The sequence below is a fragment of the Odocoileus virginianus genome, chromosome 15 (genome assembly GCF_023699985.2).
Source record: "Odocoileus virginianus isolate 20LAN1187 ecotype Illinois chromosome 15, Ovbor_1.2, whole genome shotgun sequence".
NCBI lineage: Eukaryota > Metazoa > Chordata > Mammalia > Artiodactyla > Cervidae > Odocoileus > Odocoileus virginianus.
This window is the reverse complement of record NC_069688.1, coordinates 38184190-38208293: the sequence shown is the minus strand read 5'-3', so window position 1 is coordinate 38208293 and position 24104 is coordinate 38184190. Positions and strand designations below refer to the sequence as shown.

The following is a 24104-nucleotide window of genomic DNA, read 5'->3' as shown; positions in this document are numbered from 1 at the left end:
ATACTTTGGCCACCTGATGCCAACAACTGACTCATTGGAAAAGACCCTGATGCTGGGAAAGATTGAAGGCAAAAGGACAAGAGGGCAGAAAATGATCAGATGGTTGGATAGCACCACCAATTCAATGGACATGAAAATGGGCAAACTTCAGGAGATAGGAACAGGGAGGCCTGGAGTGCTGCAGTCCACGAGGTTGCAAAGACTCAGACACGACTTAGCAACTGAACAATAACACCTCCATACCACCATCGATTCTTGTGTTCTAATATGTGGACAAAGTGAGGATAAAATCACTGGTATAATGTTTTTTAAATCAAAAGTCATGTCAGATTGAAGACTGTCAAAGGTACCTAGGTACCTTACTAGGTACCTAGTATCTTACTGTAAGGTACTTACTGTAACTTACTGAAGATTTTCAAAGGTACCTTACAGGAAATGACTTTATATCCGAGATTATAAAAGATTATGTGCTGTGCTTAGTACTCAGTTGTGTCCAACTCTTTGTGATACATGGACTGTAGCCCGCCAGGCTCCTAAGTCCATGGAGATTCTCCAGGCAAGAATACTGTAGTAGGTTGCCACGGCCTGCACAGGGGATCTTCCCGACCCAGGAATCAAACTGGGGTTTCCTGCATTGCAGGCGGTTTCTTTACAAAGGATTATATAAAAGTCTAATTTGAAATTAAATTTCAATATTTGGAGATTAACAGAATTAATTAGCAAAAAAACAGATAAAGAAACATACAAATATTTTTTATAGTCCCTACTGATAACACATAATACCAGTGTGTTTTTAATTTTACATTACAAAAAATTCCAACACAGTCAGATTCATTTAATATTTACTACCAGATGTAATGCCAAGTTCTGGTTATATAAGTATTAATAGGGTAACATCTTATCCATCAAAGGAACATAATCTAAGAGGGATAGCAGATATGTATATGTTTTAATATAAAAAAATGTTTATTAAAATCAGGTAACATTTGTCATACAAAGTGAAAAATTGTGGGCATGAAATAAAAAACTAAAAGTGATTTAAATTATATAATTAAAATATGTATTGACACAATTTTACATAGATGAACTTTTCAAAATAGTTATCTATACAAAAATTACTCAAAATAATTTCTAAAAAGTTAAAATGCCATATATCTATGCACACGAAAACATCCTCTTAAAATGAATTAATTAAACATTAAAAATAAGAGAAGCAAAATAATCATTTGTGGTACATGTGTACATTCTTTAAATGATTTTTAAGACATATTTAATGTCATTTTACTCAACCCATTCCAGTATTCTTGCTTGGAAAATTCCATGGACAGAGGAGCCTGGTGGGCTATAGTCCATGAAGTTGCAAAGAGTTGGGCATGACTAAGTAACTAAACCACCACCACCACCAATGCCATTTTACTTTTTTTTCTTAAGTATATAGTTTTCAATATATTCTCATTTTTATTGGTATTGTTAAAGCTATTTCCAATATATTTTAAATTGTTGGTATGTCAACAAATGTCTCCACAGACTATAATATTTTTAACTGAAAAAGGTTTCTCTTTATAGGTATTGAGGTATCCAGTAAGCATAGAGCTAATTCTTTGAAATAGAGGAAAGTTTCAATTTGACTTTATTTCATAAAACAATGTATAAATATTTCAGCTTAAGTATTTTCACAGATATTAAATCTTTACTTCTTTTTGGACACCTTTCTTTGATAAAAAAAATTCACAATATAAAACTTACCAAATTGTCTTAAATTATGATTTTTTGAAATATTTCACTTTTGGTTGTGTATGAAAAACAGTGCTTCAGATACAAATGTTCCTAAGTCTGAATGACAATGAGCAGCAAAAGCAGAAACTAGTACTGATATACTAAAGTTTATATATTTATTTTGAATCAGTATTTCTTTGCCATACATATTGAAAAGGTTATTCAATTATTTTGCTGTACATAAAAATATTTGTAAATATTTGCAAATTTTAATGATAGTTTTATTTTGACAGAATTTACTTGGTTGCAGTTATGAATCATATGTATTCCACAACCAATTCAAATCTTTTTCTTAATAAGAGCTTTGTTTTTGTCATGAAATTGCATGTCACCAAAATTTATATTTGTACTATTATCACAAAACAAATAGTTTATCCTTAATACTATAATTTTAATATATGCCCTTTGCCTCATTTTAAAAAATATTTAAAAGATAATTTTTTGCTTAAAAGTTAAAAAAAAGTTATGTGCTGTTAACATAAATAGAACTAAGATAAGTGAAAACAATTGCCCAAAGGAAAGAAGAGAGACCTGGAAGTACATCATTGTAAGGTTCTTACATTATATGTGAGGCTGTGTAATAGAATTTGATAGTAGATTTTGATTAAAAAAAAGTATGTTCTATACATCTGTGTCTCTTTTTCTGTTTTGCATATAGGGTTATTGTTACCATCTTTCTAAATTCCGTATATATGTGTTAGTATACTGTAATGGTCTTTATCTTTCTGGCTTACTTCGCTCTGTATAATGGGCTCCAGTTTCATCCATCTCATTAGAACTGATTCAAATGAATTCTTTTTAATGGCTGAGTAATATTCCATGGTGTATATGTACCACAGCTTCCTTATCCATTCATCTGCTGATGGGCATCTAGGTTGCTTCCATGTCCTGGCTATGATAAACAGTGCTGCGATGAACATTGCATGAGACAAGTGCTCGGACCTGGTGCACTGGGAAGACCCAGAGGGATCAGGTGGAGAGGGAATCGGGATGGGGAATACATGTATATCCATGGCTGATTCATGTCAATGTATGACAAAAACCACTACAATATTGTAATAATTAGCCTCCAACTAATAAAAAAAAAATGTATGCTATTAATATTAGAGCAAGTACACCCCCACCTCCAAACTGTTTAACTAATAATTCAACAGAGGGGGAAAATGATGGTGGAAATGCACAGGTGGGTCCAATAAAAACTGATTATCAATATGGTAGACAAACTCAACCATAATGATTAAATTATGTGTGAATGATCTAATGATTTAAAGACTATAATTAAAAGGTAGAAATCTTCAGAATGTATTAAAAAGAGGACTCAAAAGTGCTATCCCAATCATGTTCTATTTAAACTGGAAATGTACTGTAAATACAAAGACACTGACAAGTTAAGTGGATGCTAAATAAAATAAAATGCAAACACTAATTATTGATATAAGATATTCGTATCAAGCAATGAAAACTTCAAGACAAGGAAAACTGCCAGAGAAAAAGAAAGCTATTTCATTGTAATGAGTCAAATTATTAAGAAGGCATAGCACCTCAAATGTACACACCTAACAACAGATATTCATAATACACAGACATGATATGACATGATAAGATAGAAAGAATAAATAGGCAAATACACAATTGCAGTTGGGTGTTTAAACACTGCTTTTTCATTAGTATATTAAAAAAGAAGTAGACAAATATCAATAATAATATAGAACACTTCAGGCATAGTGTTATCAACCAACTGTATCTCATTGGTATTTAATTCCAAATAATGGCAAGTGTACATTCTTATCTTTTCAAATGCACATGGTTCTTTGTGACCCATAGACTGTAGTCCACCAGGCTCCTCAGTCCATGGGGATTCTTCAGGCAAGAATACAGGAGTGAGTTGCCATGTCCTCCTCCATGTGGTCTTCCCAATCCCGGGACTGAACCTAGATCTCCCTCACTGCAGGCAGCTCTTTAATATCTGAGCCACCAGGGAAGCCCAAGAATACCGGAGTGGGAAGCACATCCCTTCTCCAGGCGATCTTCCCGACCCAGGAATCAAACCAGGGTCTCCTGGCTTGCAGGTGGATACTTTACCAGATGAGCTACCAGGGAAGCCCAGAAACACATATGCTAGACCATAAAAAAAAAGTCTCAATAAATTTAAAATTGTTATTTGAGAAGTTCTTCTGCTAAGGAAGCTGGCATGGTAACACTTTCCATATATGCAGAGAGAATTTAGAACTAAAGTGATGAAATTAGTTCAGTAGAGTCTTCATTTGTTCTAGATAAAAAATGATGTTTTTTTTTTAAACAGATTTATATCTTATAGTTTTCACATGGTTAATGACATCACTATGATAACCACATATGTTAACATATATTGTGTGCAAGTTGTATTTTCAACATTAATTTTCTTTCAGTTTTAACTGAGAAGTTATTGGGTTTTTTGATGATTAGCACATTAAAATTTAAAAAGCATGATGATTAGCAGACATTTTGAGCAAGTTTTACAAAATCCTTAGTATGTAGATAATAAAAGTTTAAGAACCATAGAGTTAAGCCAAATAGGTATTTCAACAGCTTATCATATTAAAATTTGTAGACAATTTGCTCCTAAAATAAAAATACCAAAGATCAGCATCTTAAAATATTAATATACTATTAGGTCTGAATCACATGTTTTAATATCATATATATTAAATTCTCAATCAAAATATCCCATCTTTTCCATGAGGTTAACAAGTTATTAGGAAAAATTGGTCTATTAATACCAATGATATCAGAGACCCCAGGATAAATCTAAAACCAGGGAGAAATTTTATTTAGGAAACAATTCAAACAATCAATTTTTTTTTTAGGAAACATTCAAACAAAAAGAACATGCCTGTAGTAGTTAGATACTTTAAAAAAATCAACTACCTTATTTAATACATCAGGTAATTTAAAATGACAGATTTTGTCAGTGTATTATGACTCCCAATCACCATTTAATTATGTTTCATATTTTAAAATATAAAATGAGCCCCACCCCAAAATGTTAATATAACACAGGAGCCAAGAAAGTTTCACTTAATTCTGTATTCTACTAATTACTTGATTGTACATGAAAATAACCAATCCACACATAATTTACCAGCTAAAATTATTTTTACAACTTACCTAAATATGTTTTATTGAAGTGGGATCATGTGGGATTCCTGGCTTGTTTAAAATGTGTTTCTGGATGTACTAAGATGCTTTGATTCACAAATTATAAAAAACAAAATATTCTTCTAGATCCCTTCCCGCTATCGTTTTGAGCTCAGTTTCAACTTTTGCAATAATAAGTTTGTCTGACCTCCTTCTTAATCTCGGCTTGGCCTCTTATCACTGCAACCTTCAGGTGATCTTTCTTTTGTACGTCATGGGTCATGGTGTAATTAGCTTTCTTAAGAAATGAATATTCAGTATACACTTTCTCCTTAAATGTGGAGTTTAAATAAGGCCACAACTACCATAAACATTTATTGTAAAATAATAAAACAATATTTCTATGATAAAATAAATTATTGTTAAAATACCCCATAAAATAAATAACAAACACATTCATGGCAAAGACATTCAGACTATAGCTTTATAGCACATCTGTTCAACTCCTACTTCTGTGTGTATTTCAAGAATACATATTTCTCACTTATCTGGCTAACTCAAGGCCTGACAGCTTTATGTATCTTTCAAACCATAGATTATGACATAACTTGCTGTTAAACAAAAGAGCTGGTAAGGCAAGAGCATCAAATACTTCTCCCACTACATTCCAAGGTCAGAATGGGTTAGACATTAATATCTGAGAATATTTTCATTTTGTCCTCAAGTTACCTATGTTACTCATGAAAAGAAAGTTTAAGTTACCTGAAATCCACAAAAGACTGGAAAATAGAGATGGGTTTGCAGAATATTTATCTTTCAAAATTAATCATGCATTATAATTACTCTGGGCATTGAGAATATACCTCACACACTACTAGATGAGATCAAATACAAAGATGACAGCTAATAAATATACCTCAGCTATTTTAACAAAAATATTAATAATGATATTTTGTTAAAAATGGAAAATACAGCCCAAATGCCAAACTGGTCAGGATGCCTGGAAAAGAGGCATAAATTAGAACTGGCTTGGGCAAACTAGGTTTATATAGCCATTCTAATATAACACACACGTAGTATCAGGGAGCTGCGGATATACATGTATATTATCTAGGGTGAAACAGATCACCAGCCCAGGTTGGATGCATGAGACAAGTGCTCAGACCTGGTGCACTAGGAAGACCCAGAGGGATCGGGCGGAGAGGGAGGTGGAGGGGGGATCGGGATGGGGAATACATGTAAAACCATGGCTGATTCTTGTCAATGTATGACAAAAACCACTATAATATTGTAAAGTAATTAGCCTCCAGCTAATTAAAAAAAAAAAAGTGACTGATTCTGTCTAGAAGTTCATCAGTAATGAAAGTATCATTTGACCTGGGCTTTGGAAAATGACTAAGAATTATGGATTTTTTAATGTGGACATAAATGTACTAGGAACATGGAAGAAAGCTTGCAATAGAGCTGGAAATGTGAATGGCCAATGTCTCCTCAGGATGGTACAGTTAGACAACTAGATGTATGTAACTGAATAGTGAGGGATGAAGCTAGCAGGTAATTTGGGTGCAAATTGATTTAAACATAACTTCACAATTTTAAATTTATGACTTTGTAGCCATTAAGAAATTTTAAACAGAAGAGGAATGTCTGATTTATGTTTTCAAAACATTAGTCAGTTGGAAATATAGACAAAAGTCTAGCTACAGATAATGAAGTGAGTGGCTACAGCAATGCAAGCAGCAATGAGAATGGGGATGAATGCAAGGGCACCATACAGTTCTTTAAGGCCAGAGACATCAACCTCTCATAACTAAGGAATCCATCTCCTTGAGAATTTTCAACAGTTATAAGTTTTGGGCCTTAGTATCTTGTATTATCCAGCAGGGGCAAATTCTTAACAAAGAGGTTAAAAGTGAAGAACATAGAAAATGCTCTGTCAAAATCAACTGTTCTGTGGGCAAATGACAGCATGATACCTAAAGATATCCTCCCTGAGGAACTAAAGTGGGATGAGACAAGCAGATTGCAAATTTAAGTAGGGGATATAGAGGCTGACTGCTGAGAACCAATGACAGAACATAGGACAGCATGAGGTGGCAATGTCAGACTTAAGAAACTCTGATTAAGCAAAAGTGCCTTGCAGACTCTAACACCAAGTGGCAAAGTGACAGACTATAAAGAATGCGTAGATTGTAAAATAGAAGGCATGAGGCTGCTGATAGTGTCTTGACAATGATTATGAAGTTGGTATGGGACCTACATTTCAGTTACACTCACTTTGTACCAAGTTGACTGAAATACATTTTGATTGTATTTTGTTGCTTAAGATTATTTTTCCACTATTGGCTGTCTCATCCCTTTTTTATTTATTATTTGACAGCTATTCACTCAAAAGAGGAACAGGCATTGTGATGGTGATGGAGAGTGGAAAGCTAACAGAATGCATACCTGACTCAATTAAAATAATGATACAAACTGACTTGGATAGTATTGTTCTAGTTTACAGCTGTTGTTCAGCTTAATTTCTAACAATGTCCCCTGTTACTCTCAAAAATCATCTTAGATATGAATAATAAATTACATGATCACCCTGAATAAAATGTTTGTTCTTTACAGACATTTAGAGAGGCAAAGTTCACATAATTAAAACATCTTTGGAACAGTGAACAGATAATACATGTTTTCTCATCTTTACTTGGAAGAAACTATAGCAAGTGCCTAGAGAATGCATTTTATAAAGAGAGGTCAGAGAAAGCTTTAAAAAATAGATGGTCTTATAAACATTTTTAAATATTTCATCGAGAGGTCAGAAAACATTTTATAATAGAGTTCTTGGTGCCAAGTCTGGAAGAAAGTGCAAGATTTATGAAAAAAAGAGCAGGAAAACATTTAAAGTAAAAAAAAACTTTAAGGACAGAAAACAGTATAGGGTATGTGTGTGTGTGTGTGTGTGTGTGTGTGTATGTAACTAAGATGATTGCCTGGGTGAAAGGAAAGATGCACTTGAGGAACACTTGGAGATAAATATGCTTAATATCTGGTCCTTTAATAGACTCCCCTAGACTGAACAGACAAACAAACAAGTGGGTAACATGAGACAGATTTATTTGAGGAAAAGGAGAAATTCTGATAAAGCACTGAAGTGGCAAATTCTGACCTACAAGCCAAATTGGACCTACAGAAGTGATTTACTGGACTATAGTACCTTAATGATCTCTTCAAGATTAGTTGCTTTCTTTGACAATCAGAGGACTTTACAAAATATATTTCAATCTCCACTTTAAAATGAATCTTTCTTCCTATAGGGTGAAATGACGATAGCCAGAGGGGGTAAATGTCCCTTTTAAATGAGAATACACATACTACCACTTTTCTTTCTTCTCACTTCTTCACTTGTATAAATCACCTGCTTTTTGGAAGTGTGACCTTAGATGCGGTTCTTGGGAGCATAGTCAGAAGATAAGCTGATGAAATTGTAGAACTTCACTGTAACTAATAAATATAGCTAAGATCTTTGACTTTCCTCTGGAATATTAATGAGCAATAGTGACTGCTAGGTATTTACTAAGCACCAGGAACAGTGTTAATCTCCTTTCAGACAGAGGTGGATTTGAGCTACAGTTGCAAACACCTGCTAGGGTATGACCTTGAATAAATTAACTCACTCTCTGAACCTCAGTGTATTTTTTTTTTGGTAAATGGGGATGACATAGTATCTCCCTGGAGAAGGAAATGGCGACCCACTCCAGTATTCTTGCCTGGAGAATTCCAGGGATAGAGGAGCCTGGTGGGCTACAGTCCATGGGGTCACAAAGAGCTGGACACTACTAGCACTGAGCATCAGCACAGTGTATCTCATATGGCCTCTGTGAGCATTAAATGAGACCACCATACGCAAAGCACTTAACATTGTTCTTAACGGGCTGCCCTGGTGCCTCAGACGTAAAGAATCCCCCTGCAATGCAGGAGACCTAGGTTCAATCCCTGGGTTGGGAAGATCTCCAGGAGGATGGCATGGCAACCTACTCCAGTATTCTTGCCTGAAGAATCCCCATGGACAGAGGAGCCTGGTGGGCTACAGTTTAAGGGGTCACAAAGGGTCAGACACAACTGAGTGACTATGCACAGCACAATGTGATTCTTGGCACCAAGCAAGAAATCATTCATGAAAAAACAAACAAACAAACAAACCTTCCGCATTTGAAATCTGAATTGATGCTATTCACAATATATTAACTATAAAGGTAATTTTATTATAGTGAATCAGTTTTAGTCTCTGATAAATGATACATATTTCTATGCATCTTAAAAGAATATTATGAAGGCAGATTTATTAAAACTCTGGTAGGATACACATTGTTTCTATAACTTTAATATGACCTACAGATACAATAAATGTAAAAAATATATTACCAATTTCACTGACAGATGCACATTAAAATTTCCAGAAATGCATATAAAGCAGCTTGTTTCTATTAAGTGGATGCACTTGGCATTCACAAACAATAACCTGAAGCACCTTTTCATATGATTGCATTTAGATATTTAATCACAATAACCACTAAAGTGTAAAACCTTACTAATTTAAGGTAAATGAAAGGAGAGTTGTTAGTTGCCAAACTATCATCATAAATAACTAAAATCAAACAGATATCACAAACAGTTTGCTGACATATTGTCCCTAACTTCAAAATAATTAGAAAGTCAAGATATAAATATGAAAAATGCTTAATGTATATTTCAGAATTAGAAGTCCTTTATGCTCATTAATTATATAATCATTCTCTTCCTTTTTTTTCCTGTCTCAAAAGATATACTAAGGGTGCAAATCTAAAGACAGTGACTCACCTATACTGATGTAAACCTCGCTCACATGAGCCTTATTTATAACACAAAACAATTCATTTACTTATGTTAGTTGATTATGCCAAACAATCATCTTTCACGAACAAAAAACATATCAAGTTAATTATATATTTGTATTGTTAGTTGTTAACTTAAAGTGATGTATTTTCAGGCCAGTCATTAAATAAATTCTTCATGCTTTTTCCAAAGGATTCCAATTTTACATTTATTCATATAGTGATAATAGTTCACTGGGCACCAACTATTTATTCAATACTAAGTACTGTGCACACATGATCATATTAAATTTTAATAATCTATTTATGAAATAAGCATCATTATCCCTATGTGAATTAGAGAGCTCAGACTCAGGTGATGAGGTGAAGTGCCCAAAATCAGCAATTAGTTAAGAAGCCAAGATTTGAATTAAGGCATATATGAAGAATACTGGTCTGCACTCTTTCCATAGATGATGTTAGAAATCTCAATAAGTTTCAACTACTAGGATTTCTAAGGCTATGCAATTAGAAGATCCCTTAGATATTTTTCTCAAAGAGATAATGTGTGTTAATAATAATAGTGAAAAAAAAGCAACTAAAATTTTTTGAGTTCCCATTTATTTTTTTCAGCCACTAAACCAAAATCTTTTTTAAGAAACAGCATATAATTAACCACTTAGCAAAAAAAAAAAACAAAAAAACAGCCATCAACACTGGTAATTAGAGTGAACGGCATTTCATTGTGGTAGGAAATCTTTAATGTAAAAATAGATTTAAAATATTTTGTCAAAGTTTTCTGTGAATATATAATTAAGATTTTTAACAGAAGAAAATAAAATTACTAAAAATGCAGGGTTGCTTTTTGTAATGGCAAATACTCATTTCCTTCCTTATCTCTAAAAATTTTACATTTTAAAATATACTTTTATAGTAAATTCAAATTATCAGTTTGCATAATGTAATTATTTCACTTGATGAATTAACTTTAATACCACCTTTACTTTAAGGAAAATTGGTATGATAATTGGGGAGAAGGTACCAATAATGAATGAATTAATTAGAACTTAATTGTATTTCTTTTGCCTATGGTTTATCTTAACTCCAGATGAATAAGAAGAGAAATAAGGATATTTAAGATAATTAACAACACAACATTGTAAAGCAACTTTCCTCCAATTAAAAAATAAAATTAAAAGAATTAAGATAATTAAAATTTTAAAAATGAAAGTTTTTAAGTAGTAAAGTAACAAGGATTTAAGTAACATTTCTATATTTTTTATTTTAAAAAAACCAACTCACTTGAAAATTGAATTGCAAATCCAGATTTGCTGATATAAAAATCTGTGTCGAACTGAATGGTCACTACGTTGAGAGTGCTATGGATTCCTTCGGGAATAAGAGATCCACTAATTTCCTTTAAAAGCATCTCATTTTCAGGTGGCCCATCCCAAACTCGGAGTATATCATGTGATGCTTCCGTATCAAAAGCAAGAAACTGTAGGCTGTGGGAGAACCATATATCTCTGATTATTTTAAACATGGATCCAGTTTTAAATAAAGACTATAAAACATCTTTGCTTATACTAGATATTCCTTTTATTCTATCAAATAAAATGAATAATGCAAAATGTATATACAAACTAAATGCATTTTTCTTGAACAGTATAATTTTTTAGAATAGGATTAAATATACTATTATATAAATTCTGCAATTATAAAAACTTTAGGTATACAGACCATCCCTGACATATGATGATTCAATTTAGGAATTTTTGACTTTAAGATGGTACAGAAGAGATACACATTTAGTAGAAACTGTACTCTGAATTTTGATCTTTTCCAAGTTGTGATTCTCTTTCATGACATTGGTCAGCGCCAGGGAACTAAGTTCCCAGTCAGTCACAAGATCACAAAAACAAGCTACCAACACATTTACAACCATAATGCACTCATAAAACAGTTCTGTTTTTCATTTTCAGTATAGTATTCAATAAAATTACATGAGATACTCAATACTTTATTATAAAATAGAGTTCAGTTTAGATGATTTGCCCAACTGTAGACTAATATAAATGCTCCGAGCATGTTTAGAGTAGGCGAGGGTGAGTGATGATTTTGGTAAATTAGTGATATTATTGGGAACTCCCCAAAGCATTTTCAATTTATGACATTTTCGACTTATGTTCAGTTTATCAGCATGTAACCCAAGGAAGACCTACCTATACATTCTTTTCAGTGTTCATGACTTAATTGTGGCAATGACAGGTGACATTTAAGAGGAGCTCATATGTGCCACACACTGTGTAAAATGCATTACATCTATTTTCTTCCTTTAATTGTTATAATGACCCAGTGAAGCAAGAACAAGTTTCATCTCAATTTTACAAAGGTGGCAAGTGGGATTCAGATTAAATAAGATTGCCCTAAGGGTGGCAGAGTCATGAATTGAACTCAAGTTATCTAATGCCATAGTATGTGTTATTGCCACTGTATCAAGTTTTTAGTGTGTTTGTTTTATCAGAATCAAAGATTTACTCCACAAATGCAAAAACAGTTCACATTCAAAAAAGAAGTAAAGTGAAAGGAAACTTCCTGAATGTGAAAATGGCCCCCACCACAAAAATGCACATGAAAGAAACAAAATGCTTCATATTAAATCTATTTTGCTTTAGTCTAATCTAGTCAAAATTTATATCAAATTTTCTTGTGCCTAATCCAAAAGTTAGAAATCCAATTATATCAACACACTCAACTCTCTTTGCCTCTCTCTCTCTCTCTCTCTCTATATATATATATATATATATACATATATACATATATAACACATCCATGTTTGATATGTGAATTGTCACAGCTTTAAATCTGGGTTACAATTTAATATTAAAAATTCTTTAATTTTTAAAAATCTCAGAATTCTGTTGAATTCAGCATCTTAAATTTTGCATCTTAATTACAGCATCTTAAATCATGAAGAATTGAAAGAGTAGAACTCCCAAGCAGCATGAAAAATTCTCATCTTTTGTGCTCTCTTCTAACTGAAGAGTTTCTAAGGGGATATATGAACCAATGCTGTGGCCTATGAATTAATATGTCATGCTTATCAATATCCCCCCCATTTTATAATAGATAAAAACCATGTTTTTCTTTACCAATGGTTAAAACAAAAAAAAAGAAAGAAAAATCTTAATGTTAATTGTTTATAGGGTGTGATCAGGAAATTCAGATTCCTCAGTCATTTTGAAAAGATAAAATCCATTTACCTCACAATGTTTCCTGGATCTACCTCAATCATCCACATGCAACGCAGATTATTGTCATATGGAAAGGGATAACCAGGAGATAAAATTCTTCCTGATGATTCTCCTTTAAAACGACCTCCACATTCAGCTAGAAAAAATTAAATCAATTTTAAATCACAGTTTAATCTTTCTAAACATCTATAAATTTTTCGAGTATATATTTTTCACCTGAAGGAATAAGGATTGATTTCTCCTCTTATTGAAAGTATATATGTGTATATGCTTTCTCAGATTAAGGTATTAATTAAAGTAAGAACACATTGCACACTAAAATTAGTATTTCAAGTTAGATCATATAAATGAAAATACAATAAGTCAATTAGGGAATTTTAAAAGTACACAGTCAAAAGCTCTGAGTTTAGGCTTCAAACTTTTTAAGATGTATGGCAAAATAACGTTAATGTAACAAGGGGAAACAGATGGCAAGGTGCTCACTTATAGCTGGTTGTAGGCTAACTAATTCATCATCTTACTACCTTACCTCTAAGCTTTACTGCAGGTCCCTCAGGCCTTCTAAATTTCATTGTCCTCTTATTCCCCTTTCAATCACTATAAACTCTTTTGCTTTTAACCTCCCAAAAGTCAAAGTGGCATTTTTATTAGATTTTACTTCAGTTAAACCTGGTTCCATTTTGATTTAAAGTAGTCTCTAATTTTTATAAAACTCACCAAATTAAAAATGTAAACATCATCATACAATATAATTTAAAAAATATATCTTTTGTGGAATTCCCTCTCCATTTTAATAATATTTAATATATTAGGAAAACTGGAATGATTTTACATTGATAAGCAAATAATATATATAGAAAGAATCCTCTTGTTAGAGAAGAGAGAAATAAAGTAGTTTACTTAGTATATTACTCTTCTTCTCTATATCCTAAAAACCACAAGGTATAATAATATATTTTTGAAAGTTCTCCAAATTACTATACTACCAAAAAATAAAACTAAATCCAAGGTATTTTACTTTTGCTTATATATTTGAATATATTACTACATTTATTTTTCTTGTTCTCTGCAGTTATTATCTTACTCAAATGCAATGCTGAACTAAGCATCTTGAATTTTTGTTTTGTCTTGATTATTAGAACAAAGGTCAAAGGCAAAGTTTCAGCACTCGGAAAAGACTGAATAACAACTGAATATCATGGTTCAAATTTGTAGTCTCTATTCATAGAGATAAAATTGCTTCAAAGATTTTAGATGTTATATTTTAGTATAATATTAAGGTTATTTTTATGTGTCAACTTGACCGAGTTGTAGTACCCAGTTATTTTATCAAACACTAGTCTAGGTGTTGCTATTTATAGACCTGATTGACACCTACAATCAGCTGACTTTACCCTTGATAATGTGGGTAGCCTTCATCCAATCAATTGGAAGGCCTTAACAATGAAAACTGAGTTTTCTGGAAAAGATTTTCCCTCAAGACTGCATCATTGATTCCTGCCCTAGTTTCCTAGTTTTGATCTTCCCTATGGATTTTGAACTTGTCAGCCCCCACAACTGCATGAGTTAATTCCTCAGTATAAATAAATACATTTTTGATAGATGATAGCTAAATAGATCACATAAAGATGTATTGATTCTTTTTCTTTGGTGAACCCTGACTGATATACACACCTATAGAGGACTAAGCAAGTTTATTTTGTATTATAATGTTAGTTTAATTTAATTTATAATAATAAATGTGTTATTTTTAAGACAAAATATATATATTTAAGAAGTTACCATCACTTACTGTGGTTTTTCTCATTTTGTAACAAGAACTTTGTTGGGCAACCTAGAATGCTGTAACTGTAATAATTCATTTTTCATCATTTTTAATGATTTATTCACTATTGTTGACATATTTCTGAGGAGAACAAATTTGATACTTCATTCTGCCAGACTTGTCCTTTTTATACAATCCATGAGGTTCTCATGGCAAGTATACTGGGGTGCTTTGCCATTCCCTCCTCCAGTGGATCCCATTTGGTCAGAACTAGCTGCTATGACCCAACCGTCTTGAGTAGCCCTACACAGCATGGCTCATAGCTTCATTGGCCTATGCAAGGCCCTTCGCCATGACAAGACAGTGATCTGTGAAGGGATTACTACGATGTTGTGGTCAGTTATCCAGAGCCAGACATTCTAGAGTGCAAAGTCAAGTGGGTATTAGGAAGCACTGCTGTTAATAAATGGGGTTCCAGTAGAGCTATTCAAAACCCTAAAGGATGATACCCTTAAGGTGATGCATTCAATATGTCAGTAACTGTGGAAGACCGAATAGAGGCCACAGGAACTGGAAAAGGCCAATCCTCATCCCAGTTCCCAGGAAGGGTCGTACTAAAGAATGCGTGCTAAAGAAGGTGCTAACCGTTGGACAACTGCACTCGTCTACCATTCTAGTAAGGTCATGCTTAATATCTTACTTGCTAGGCTTCAGCATTACGCAAACCAAGAACTTCCAGTTGTCCAAGCTGGGTTTAGACAAGGAAGAGGAACCAGAGATCAAATTGTCAACATTTGCTGGATCATAAAGAAAGCAAGGGAATTCCAGAAAAACATCTATCTTTGTTTCATTGACTACACTAAAGCCTTTGACTATGTGGATCATAACAAACTGTGGAAAGCTCTTGAAAAGGTGGGGATACCAGACCATCTTACTTGTTTAAAGAGAAACCTGTATGCAGGTCAAGAAACAACAGTTAGAACCCTGAATGTAACAAATTGTTGGTTCAAGATTGAGAAAGGAGTACAACAGGGCTGTCTGCGGTCCCCCTGTTTGTTTAACCTATATGCTGAACACATCATGAGAAATGCCAAGCTGGATGAGTTACAAGCTGGAGTCAAGATAAGCAAGAAAAACATCAACAACCTCAGATACGAGGATGATATCATTTTAAGGGTAAGCTCCAGGAGATGGTGAAGGATGGGAAACCTGGTGTGCTGCAGTCCATGAGGTAACAAAGAGTCAGATATGACTGAGCAACTGAATAACAACATTCTAATGGCAGAAAGCAAAGAGGAACTAAAGAACCTCTTGATGAGGGTGAAGGAGGACAGTGAAAGAGCTGGCTGAAAACTAAATATTAACAAACTAAGATCGTGGCATCCAGTCCCATTACTTCATGGCATATAGAAGGGGAAAAGGTGACAGTGGTGACAGATTTCATCTTCTTGGGCTCTAAAATCACTGCAGATGGTGACTGCAGCCATGAAATCAGAAGATGATTGCCTCTCGGCAGGAAAGCTATGACAAACCTAGACAGTGTGTTGAAAAGCAGAGACATTACTCTGCTGACAAAGGTCTGTATAGTCAAGGCTATGATCTTCCTATTAGTCATGTATGGTTGTGACAGCTAAACTGTAAAGAAGGCAGAGCACCAAAGAACTGATGCCTTCAAACTATGGTGCTGGAGAAGATTCCTGAAAGTCCCTTAGAGAGCAATGAGATCAAACTAGCCAATCTTAAGGGAAATCAACCCTGAAAACTCACTGGAAGGACTCATGCTGAAGCTGAAGCTTTAGTATTTTGGTCATCTGATTTGAACAGCTGACTCACTGGAAAAGTCCCTGATGCTGGGAAAGACTGAGTACAGTAGGTGAAGAGGGCATCAGAGGATGAGATGACTGGATGGCATCATCAATGCAATGAACACGAACTTGGGCAAAATTCGGGAGATGCCATGGGACACAGAGGCCGGGCATGCTGCAGTCCATGGGGTACAAAGAGTTGGACATAACTGGGTGACTGAACAAAAACAACAATCTGCCAGATTAATTTTAAGCAACTCCAAGAATTGGAGCTTTGAGAACTGTTTTTATATTGAATTTAAACATAGTTCTTTCTTTCTCCATATTTCCTTGTTACAAATATTACTTGGCTATTTGATTTCAAATAAACCAGTGTGATATGCTGTAACACTGGAGTTCATATTCTGTCAGAAGTCTTATGTTTGCAGATAAAATTGAAGGTGTGCAGGTTACATACCTTTGGCCTAAAAATTAATTTTTGTTTGCTCAATGTATAAGCTACAGAAGCATAATTACCTAGAAAAATCCATATAATTAAGAAAAAGTTTCTTATTTGACCAAGGCAAAAATATAACCATAATAGATTATTAAGGTTAATAGGAATGGATAATTATGATTTTAGGCCAAGTGGTAAAGCTGCTAATTATTGACAGTAAAGAACACCATCTTAAATAGAATTTCATCTTCTACTGTCATGAAAATCATCAGTATGACACATTATGTGTCCAGCTGTTTTAAGCTTTTATTCGTGATCATCTATCATTAAAAAAAAAAAAAAGTTACCCATCTCATGAAGGCTTGAGTAGTGGTATTACTAAATTTTGTCTTGGCAGATTCATAAAATGCATTAATTTGTCACAAAAATAATTAAATCTTCTGATCCTAGATCAAATGTTCTTCTATTTGCATGAAGTTTCCCAAAAAATTAAAATGTCTTCAGCGTGATTCAACATATAAGGAAAATATATATTTTTTAATGTATTAGTTTGTGATTTTAATTTTACAGACAACAGAGCAAGTCAGTATTTTTAAGTTTATAGTTTTGTGCTATTGAAATCCGTAATGATTTTCTGAATATATTTGATATACACACCAAAGAATATAACTTCAGAGAGAATTAATAATTGTACATTTTTCTCATAACCAATGCCAGCAGGTTGATTGTTGGTCATATTCCAGAATCCTAAGCTGTGTCAATTTAGGGTGATTGTTATTTTAGGTTTATCCTCATAATCTATCCAAAATTCAGATGCATCTGAAAGGAAAGCACTATAACTGCATTTTGGTTGGATAAAAGAATGTTTGCTTTCCACTCATCAATGTTTTAACAAACCAATAGATGTCTCATGTTATAAAAAACACTACAATTAGTTGCAAGACCTCTAATAACTAGAATTTCATTTCTTTCCTACTTGAAGTCTATCAAGTTTTGTGAAAATTCCTGTTTTGACTACATCAATTAACAAACATTAAAATATATCTCAAAATGTTCAGGTCTCCAAATCATCACATTGTATACATTAAACGTGTAATTTTTTCAATATGAATTACACCTTAATATATCTTTTTAAAAATTAAGTCAATTTTATCCATATGAGCCTGACACAGAATGTATTTGTGCCACCACAACTGCCATTAAATAAGAATCATTAGAGAATCTTGTTTGTTCCCTATTGAGGACTTTGTGTTTTGTTTAAATGTTTGTTTTTGTTTTTTTTTTTTTCCTTTTGTTGTCCTGGTATTCCATCCAGCCTGGCATCTATATTCGGACCAAAAAAAAAAAAAAAAGCAGAGGTCTTTATCAACACCTTTCTATCCACCCTCTTTCTCACATATGCCCAGTTATTTGTTAATTGATTTATGAGATAGTAGTAATAAAATTCTTCTCCAGCTATACATAGGAGAGAAAATGATCATTCTAAAATTTCATATAGGCAATATATCTTACATGACTAACTCTCACATGCCTTTTCTTATTGAAATTCATTTAATTATGTCATGATACATACTAACTCTCACATGCCTTTTCTTATTGAAATTCATTTAATTATGTCATGATACATAAAATAAGGAAAACATATACACTTTCTTAGTTTTTGAAAAGGTATGTATATAGAGAATGTCTTTGAAGTTATTGAGAATATTTAGGTTTTTTAATTAACCTTTATACCAGCATAAACATTAATTTTGTATATTAAAACAAATCTGGTCAATGAGATTCAGTAAATGTGTATGATTAAGAGTTTCAACATATTTTATAGTGAGTTAAATTTTATATCAAGATAGGATAAGTATAATGACTTCATATGAACTATTTTTTGCCCCAAAGGAGAATGTACTCATTGATTATAAAAAGAACCCTTTGACTTACCACAAATTTGAGCTATGTATTCATTAACTTTTTGATTAAGGTATGAGTTGGGTGTGGACAGATATAATAACTTGAAAAGGTACAGTATATTTTAATAACACTTCCATAGAAATATTGCAAGAAAACCTAAAACAGTATCCTACCAATACAGGATGGCAGAGGATAGTCCCATGCCCTTCTCTCCCCTGTCATGCACTTGAGAAGGCTACTTCCATGGAGAGTGTAGCCTGGATTGCATCCATAAATGATAGTGCTACCAGCAAAATGCCCTTGGTCGCTGATTTTGTATCCAAATTGTGGAATGCCAGGATCCTCACAATGTGAAAGTTCAAAACCTATGAGAAGAATATAAATTTATTAAAGACAAAGTTTAACAGGAGGATTTAAAACTGCACAAATCACCCCTCTTATTGCTTTTAATATGATTACATACTTTTCCCTATTTTATTACTTAAAATATTTAATTTTGATAGCATACAGCCACCAGAGAGAGTTTTTTTTCCCCTCAAAAAATTAAAACTTGTTGTATTATTCAAATTTAGCAATGCTATCCTATGGTCTCTATGACTATATCATAACATGTTATAGTACTAACATTCTTGCCTGCTTCAAGTGCTTTGCAACTAATAGATTATGACCAATGTAACTATTAGGGTCAAAACATGAAAAGTTTAAAATGCATGTAAAATATGTGAAACCACAACTGTTGAGGTAACAAATACGTCCAATGCAAACATAACTTTAGTTTGCTTTATTTTTATAGTCTTGGAAGAAAATGAAACAGACATATTTAAAATAACTAGCAAGAGTTAATATAACCCAGTAATCAGTCTGAAGAACTCTGAATTTTTATATTCTGCCTTCAGAATATACAACTCTCAAAATTTATCACAAGAAAAAAAGGTAGTTCATAAAAATAAACATTTTTGATTTCTGAAGAGTTGGGACTTTCCACATGACTTTAGCTGGAAGCTTGTGATCTTGAGAAGATATGTTTATATAAGTAGTGAGAGAAATCCAGAGAGATTAAGGTACTTCTGGAGGGGGTCTGTGTTTCCATTTTCAGGAAGAATGAGACCCAGGAATTTACAGAAATCTCTATATTATAAAACTGGAGACACAGGAGGTTAATCTGACTGTTGAAACCCTAAATTTACATTACTAAGGTTAGAATAAGAACAGAATTATTTCTATCCCATCTCCGAAGAGCAAAATTTTTTCTTCCTCCTTTCAGGCGAGGAGAGAGAGAGATAGCTCTCTCAAGCACAGCAAGCCCATTTTTCTTTGTTCCCTGTCCCTGGTCATGTGGTATGTTCTTCCATCTGATTTTCATTGTGCTACTACAGAGGTAAGGACTAGGTCAAAGGGATGCTGACATACTTATTACCATTATTATATTTAATTCATCAATTCTATCACTTAATTAATGATCTCTTTAGATCCAGTACACCTAGTGTGCCTATTTAGAATAAAATTAATAAAGGTGAATATTAAAAATGAAACAGTCATAGCACAATTTGCACCTAAGGTCCTGAAAGAACTAGAAAAGGGTACTTCAGAAGGTAAATCAAATATGACACTAGTTACAAAAATCTAAATCTTCTAGTTATAGAATTCTTCAGTACTTAGTGTTTTATAAATTCTATAAATGTTAAGTTAAATGATGAGCTTTCCTTGTGACAAAATGGCTAAGAATTTGCCTGCCAATGTGAGAGACACAGATTTGATCCTTGAGTCAGGAAGATCTTCTGGAGAAGAAAATGGCAACCCACTCCAGTATCCTTGCTTGGGAAATCCCATGGACAGAGGAGCCTGGCAAGACCACAGTCCATGGGGTCACAAAAGAGTCAGACTTGACTTTAGCCACTAAACAGTAATAATAACAACAAGATAAATTATATAATGAGATAGATAATTAACTGCTTGTTGTTGTTCAGTCACTAAGTCATGTCCAACTCTCTGTGATCCTATGGTGTGCAGTCTGCCAGTCTTCCTTGTCCATCATTATTTCCCAACTAGATGTTAAATTACATCAGTTATAACTTCTGAGACTAGAGGACTATGATAAAATTCTAGATAGCTCCATGGATGAGGGAAATCTATGATTTCAAGACAAATAATATTGGAGAAGAGAATAACTTTTGTGCATCTTAAATCATATGATAATCAAAAAGAGATCTGTATCTCTTTTGTGGGCATAGATTCTTGACCAAATTAATCTAAATTTGAACTAGAAAGCAAAAAAGCATGTATTAGCTCACTGATGACAAGTCATTAACTTGTAGTACTGACTTCCTAGAGTGTCAAAACAAGCATACAATTACCAGAAATGTACAGCTAAAAGTACCAAATTTATACTTTAATTTCTGTATGTTGAGGGCTACCTTAGTTCTTAGAGAACATAAGGAGCCTCCTCTTAGTCTCTTTGAAGGGTTCTTTATCTTTCCTTCCTTTGCCAACCAATAGAACTATTTCACATATTTTCATTAATTTACAATCATTTGTTTATTTTCTTTTTTTCCTATAGATTGCATTTATTTCATTTTTTTCTCTTTCCCATAAAGCCTTCACAGCACAAAATCTGGCACATAATAGATGTTCAATAATGTTCATGAATGAATGTGATTCTCAGGGCAGTTATCTCTAGGTGAAAACTAAAAAAATAAAGTAATTTTGATGAAAAATTGAAATTTATGATAGAGTTAAAAAAAAACTGCAGGAAATTCCTGTATGGAGTAATTTGTGACAACCTCATTTGGGCAGAAATATGTTAAAATAAGGCAAATACAAACAGCTTCATACAGAGTCATACAAGAGGTCAGAGGTTGCTGAGCAAGTCAGTCTTGCAATAACAGAAGCAGAAACGGTAGAACTACTAACAAAACTTTTAGGACATATTTTGTATGACTCTGCATAGTAAAGAGTGCATTTAAAATATCTCTGCTTGAAAGTAACAAGCTTGAATTCCTTCTACCAGACATAATATTCAGTTTATTATTCAAGATTCAGCCACTTTTGAGTTTTACCACATATCATTTATCAAAATAAAAATGGAAATCAAGCTCTCTTTTCAAGGTTTATTACCAAATTCATCCTCCTTTAATTTGAATGTTCTGTAAATGTGGTTGGCAATTGCTGGTGATGAGGTATAATGGAGATATTCTTTGCAAATTAAGATAATTTATAATACTTTGCATTGTAGATGAAAATGCACATGGACAATAGTATGTAAGCACAACACATACTACAAAACACAACACAATTTAGTCCAATTTGGTGGAATTATTGTTGCTTATTCATAAATATTCAGAAGTGTCTTATCTTTATGGAAACATTCAGCTGCCAGTCTTTTCACTGAAAAGCTCAAATACATGAAACTGACAATTAAATAAAGATGTGTATGAAAAGCCACATATACTATAAATATTCACCATTCCTTGTGAAATTTGGTACTGTGATGAAATTAAAACTTCTGGAGCAAAAATGAACTGGAAATTCTCAATTATCTAAATCTTTTTGACTTGCTGAATAACTTAAACTGAGTTCTAATTTCCTTCCTGCCACCATAAAGCAGAAATCTTTAAAGATTTCTAACATTTTAAAATTACTATTTGACATCTACAAGAGAAGAGAAAAGATAAAATAACTTCATCATCTGGTTCTATTGATAGTTGTTTCAGATTAATAGTAATATTAGGTCAGATTACTTTTCAGATTAATATTTATACTAATTGATTAATATTCACATTAATATTGTTATTCATAAATAATGCTCAGTTCAGTTCATTTGCTCAGTCGTGTCTGACTCTTTGCGACCCCATGGACTGCAGCACACCACGCTTTCCTGTCCATCACCAACTTCCGGAGCTTACTCAAACTCATGTCCATCGCATTGGTCATACCATCCAACCACCTCATCCTCTGTCATCCCCTTCTCCTCCCACCTTCAATCTCTCCCAGCATCAGGGTCTTTTCAAATGAGTTGGTTCTTTGCATCAGGTGGCCAAAGTACTGGAGTTTCAGCTTCAGCATCAGTCCACCCAATGAATATTCAGGACTGATTTCCTTTACGATTGACTGGTTTGATCTCCTTGCAGTCCAAGGAACTCTCAAGAGCCTTCTCCGACACCACAGTTCAAAAGCATAAATTCTTTGTAAAGAAAGCACTTAGCTTTCTTTATAGTTCAACTCTCACATCCATACACAACTACTGGAAAAACCACAGCTTTGACTAGACAGACCTTTGTTGGTAAAGTAATGTCCCTGGTTTACAATATGCTGTCTAGGTTGTTCATAGCTTTTTTCCCAAGGAGCAAGTGTCTTTTAATTTCATGACTGCAGTCACTATCGGCAGTGATTTTGGAGCACTCCAAAATAAAGTCTGTCACTGTTTCCATTGTCTCCCCAACTATTTGCCATGAAGTAATGGGACCTGATGTCATGATTTTAGTCTAATGCTAAGTAACTTAAAACTCCGTTTATATTTTCTTTTAATTCCTTTCTAGTCTTTCTCTACTGAGAACTAGAAAATATTCTGAATTAGTATTTTACACATAATTTACATTTTGCTGTTGTTGTTTAGTCTCCAAGTCATGTCCAACTCTGTGAAACCATGGACTGTAGTCTGCCAAGCTCCTCAGTCCATGGCGTTTCCCAGGCAAGCATACTGGAGTGGGTTGCCATTGCCTTCCCCAGGGGATCTTCCCAACCTGCGTCTCCTACATTGGCAGGTGGATTCTTTACCACTGAGCCACCAGGAATATCCAATTTATATTTTAAAACATCCATATTTCAATGAACAAGATACAGTATGGTGTGTAAGCATTTACACATTTTATAAATTATATAACATTCTTCTGAGGCTTTATTTGTGTGCAGCATTATGTTTTTACTGTTATATTTACACACACATATACTTACACATACAATTTACTCATTTTAACTACCAATGATATTCCATTGGATGTATACCCTAAAATTGATTTACTTATTCTCCAGCTGGTGGGTATTTATATTGTTATACTGATTATATTATTCACTGTTATAAAAATGCTACACTTGCATGTCCTCATATGCAAGTGGGTTATGTACCATGCAGGGATTCAAAGATCAATTTGAATCAGTTCTAATGAGGTGGGTGAAACTGGAGTCTATTATACACAGTGAAGTAAACCA

At 33.4% G+C, this 24104-nt stretch overlaps 1 protein-coding gene across 5 annotated transcripts in view; it reads right to left on the bottom strand.

The window, feature by feature from the left end:
• Positions 1-24104, bottom strand: part of CSMD3 (CUB and Sushi multiple domains 3) — a 1331483-nt gene that overhangs the window by 311187 nt on the left and 996192 nt on the right. For all 5 annotated transcript variants that reach the window (XM_070477231.1, XM_070477232.1, XM_070477233.1 and 2 more), the window contains 3 exons: positions 19073-19264; positions 12998-13124; positions 11037-11239 (listed from right to left, as the gene is read on the bottom strand). In XM_070477231.1, coding sequence (XP_070333332.1) covers positions 11037-11239; positions 12998-13124; positions 19073-19264 — 522 coding nt within the window. The remainder of the gene's footprint in view (positions 1-11036; positions 11240-12997; positions 13125-19072; positions 19265-24104) is intronic.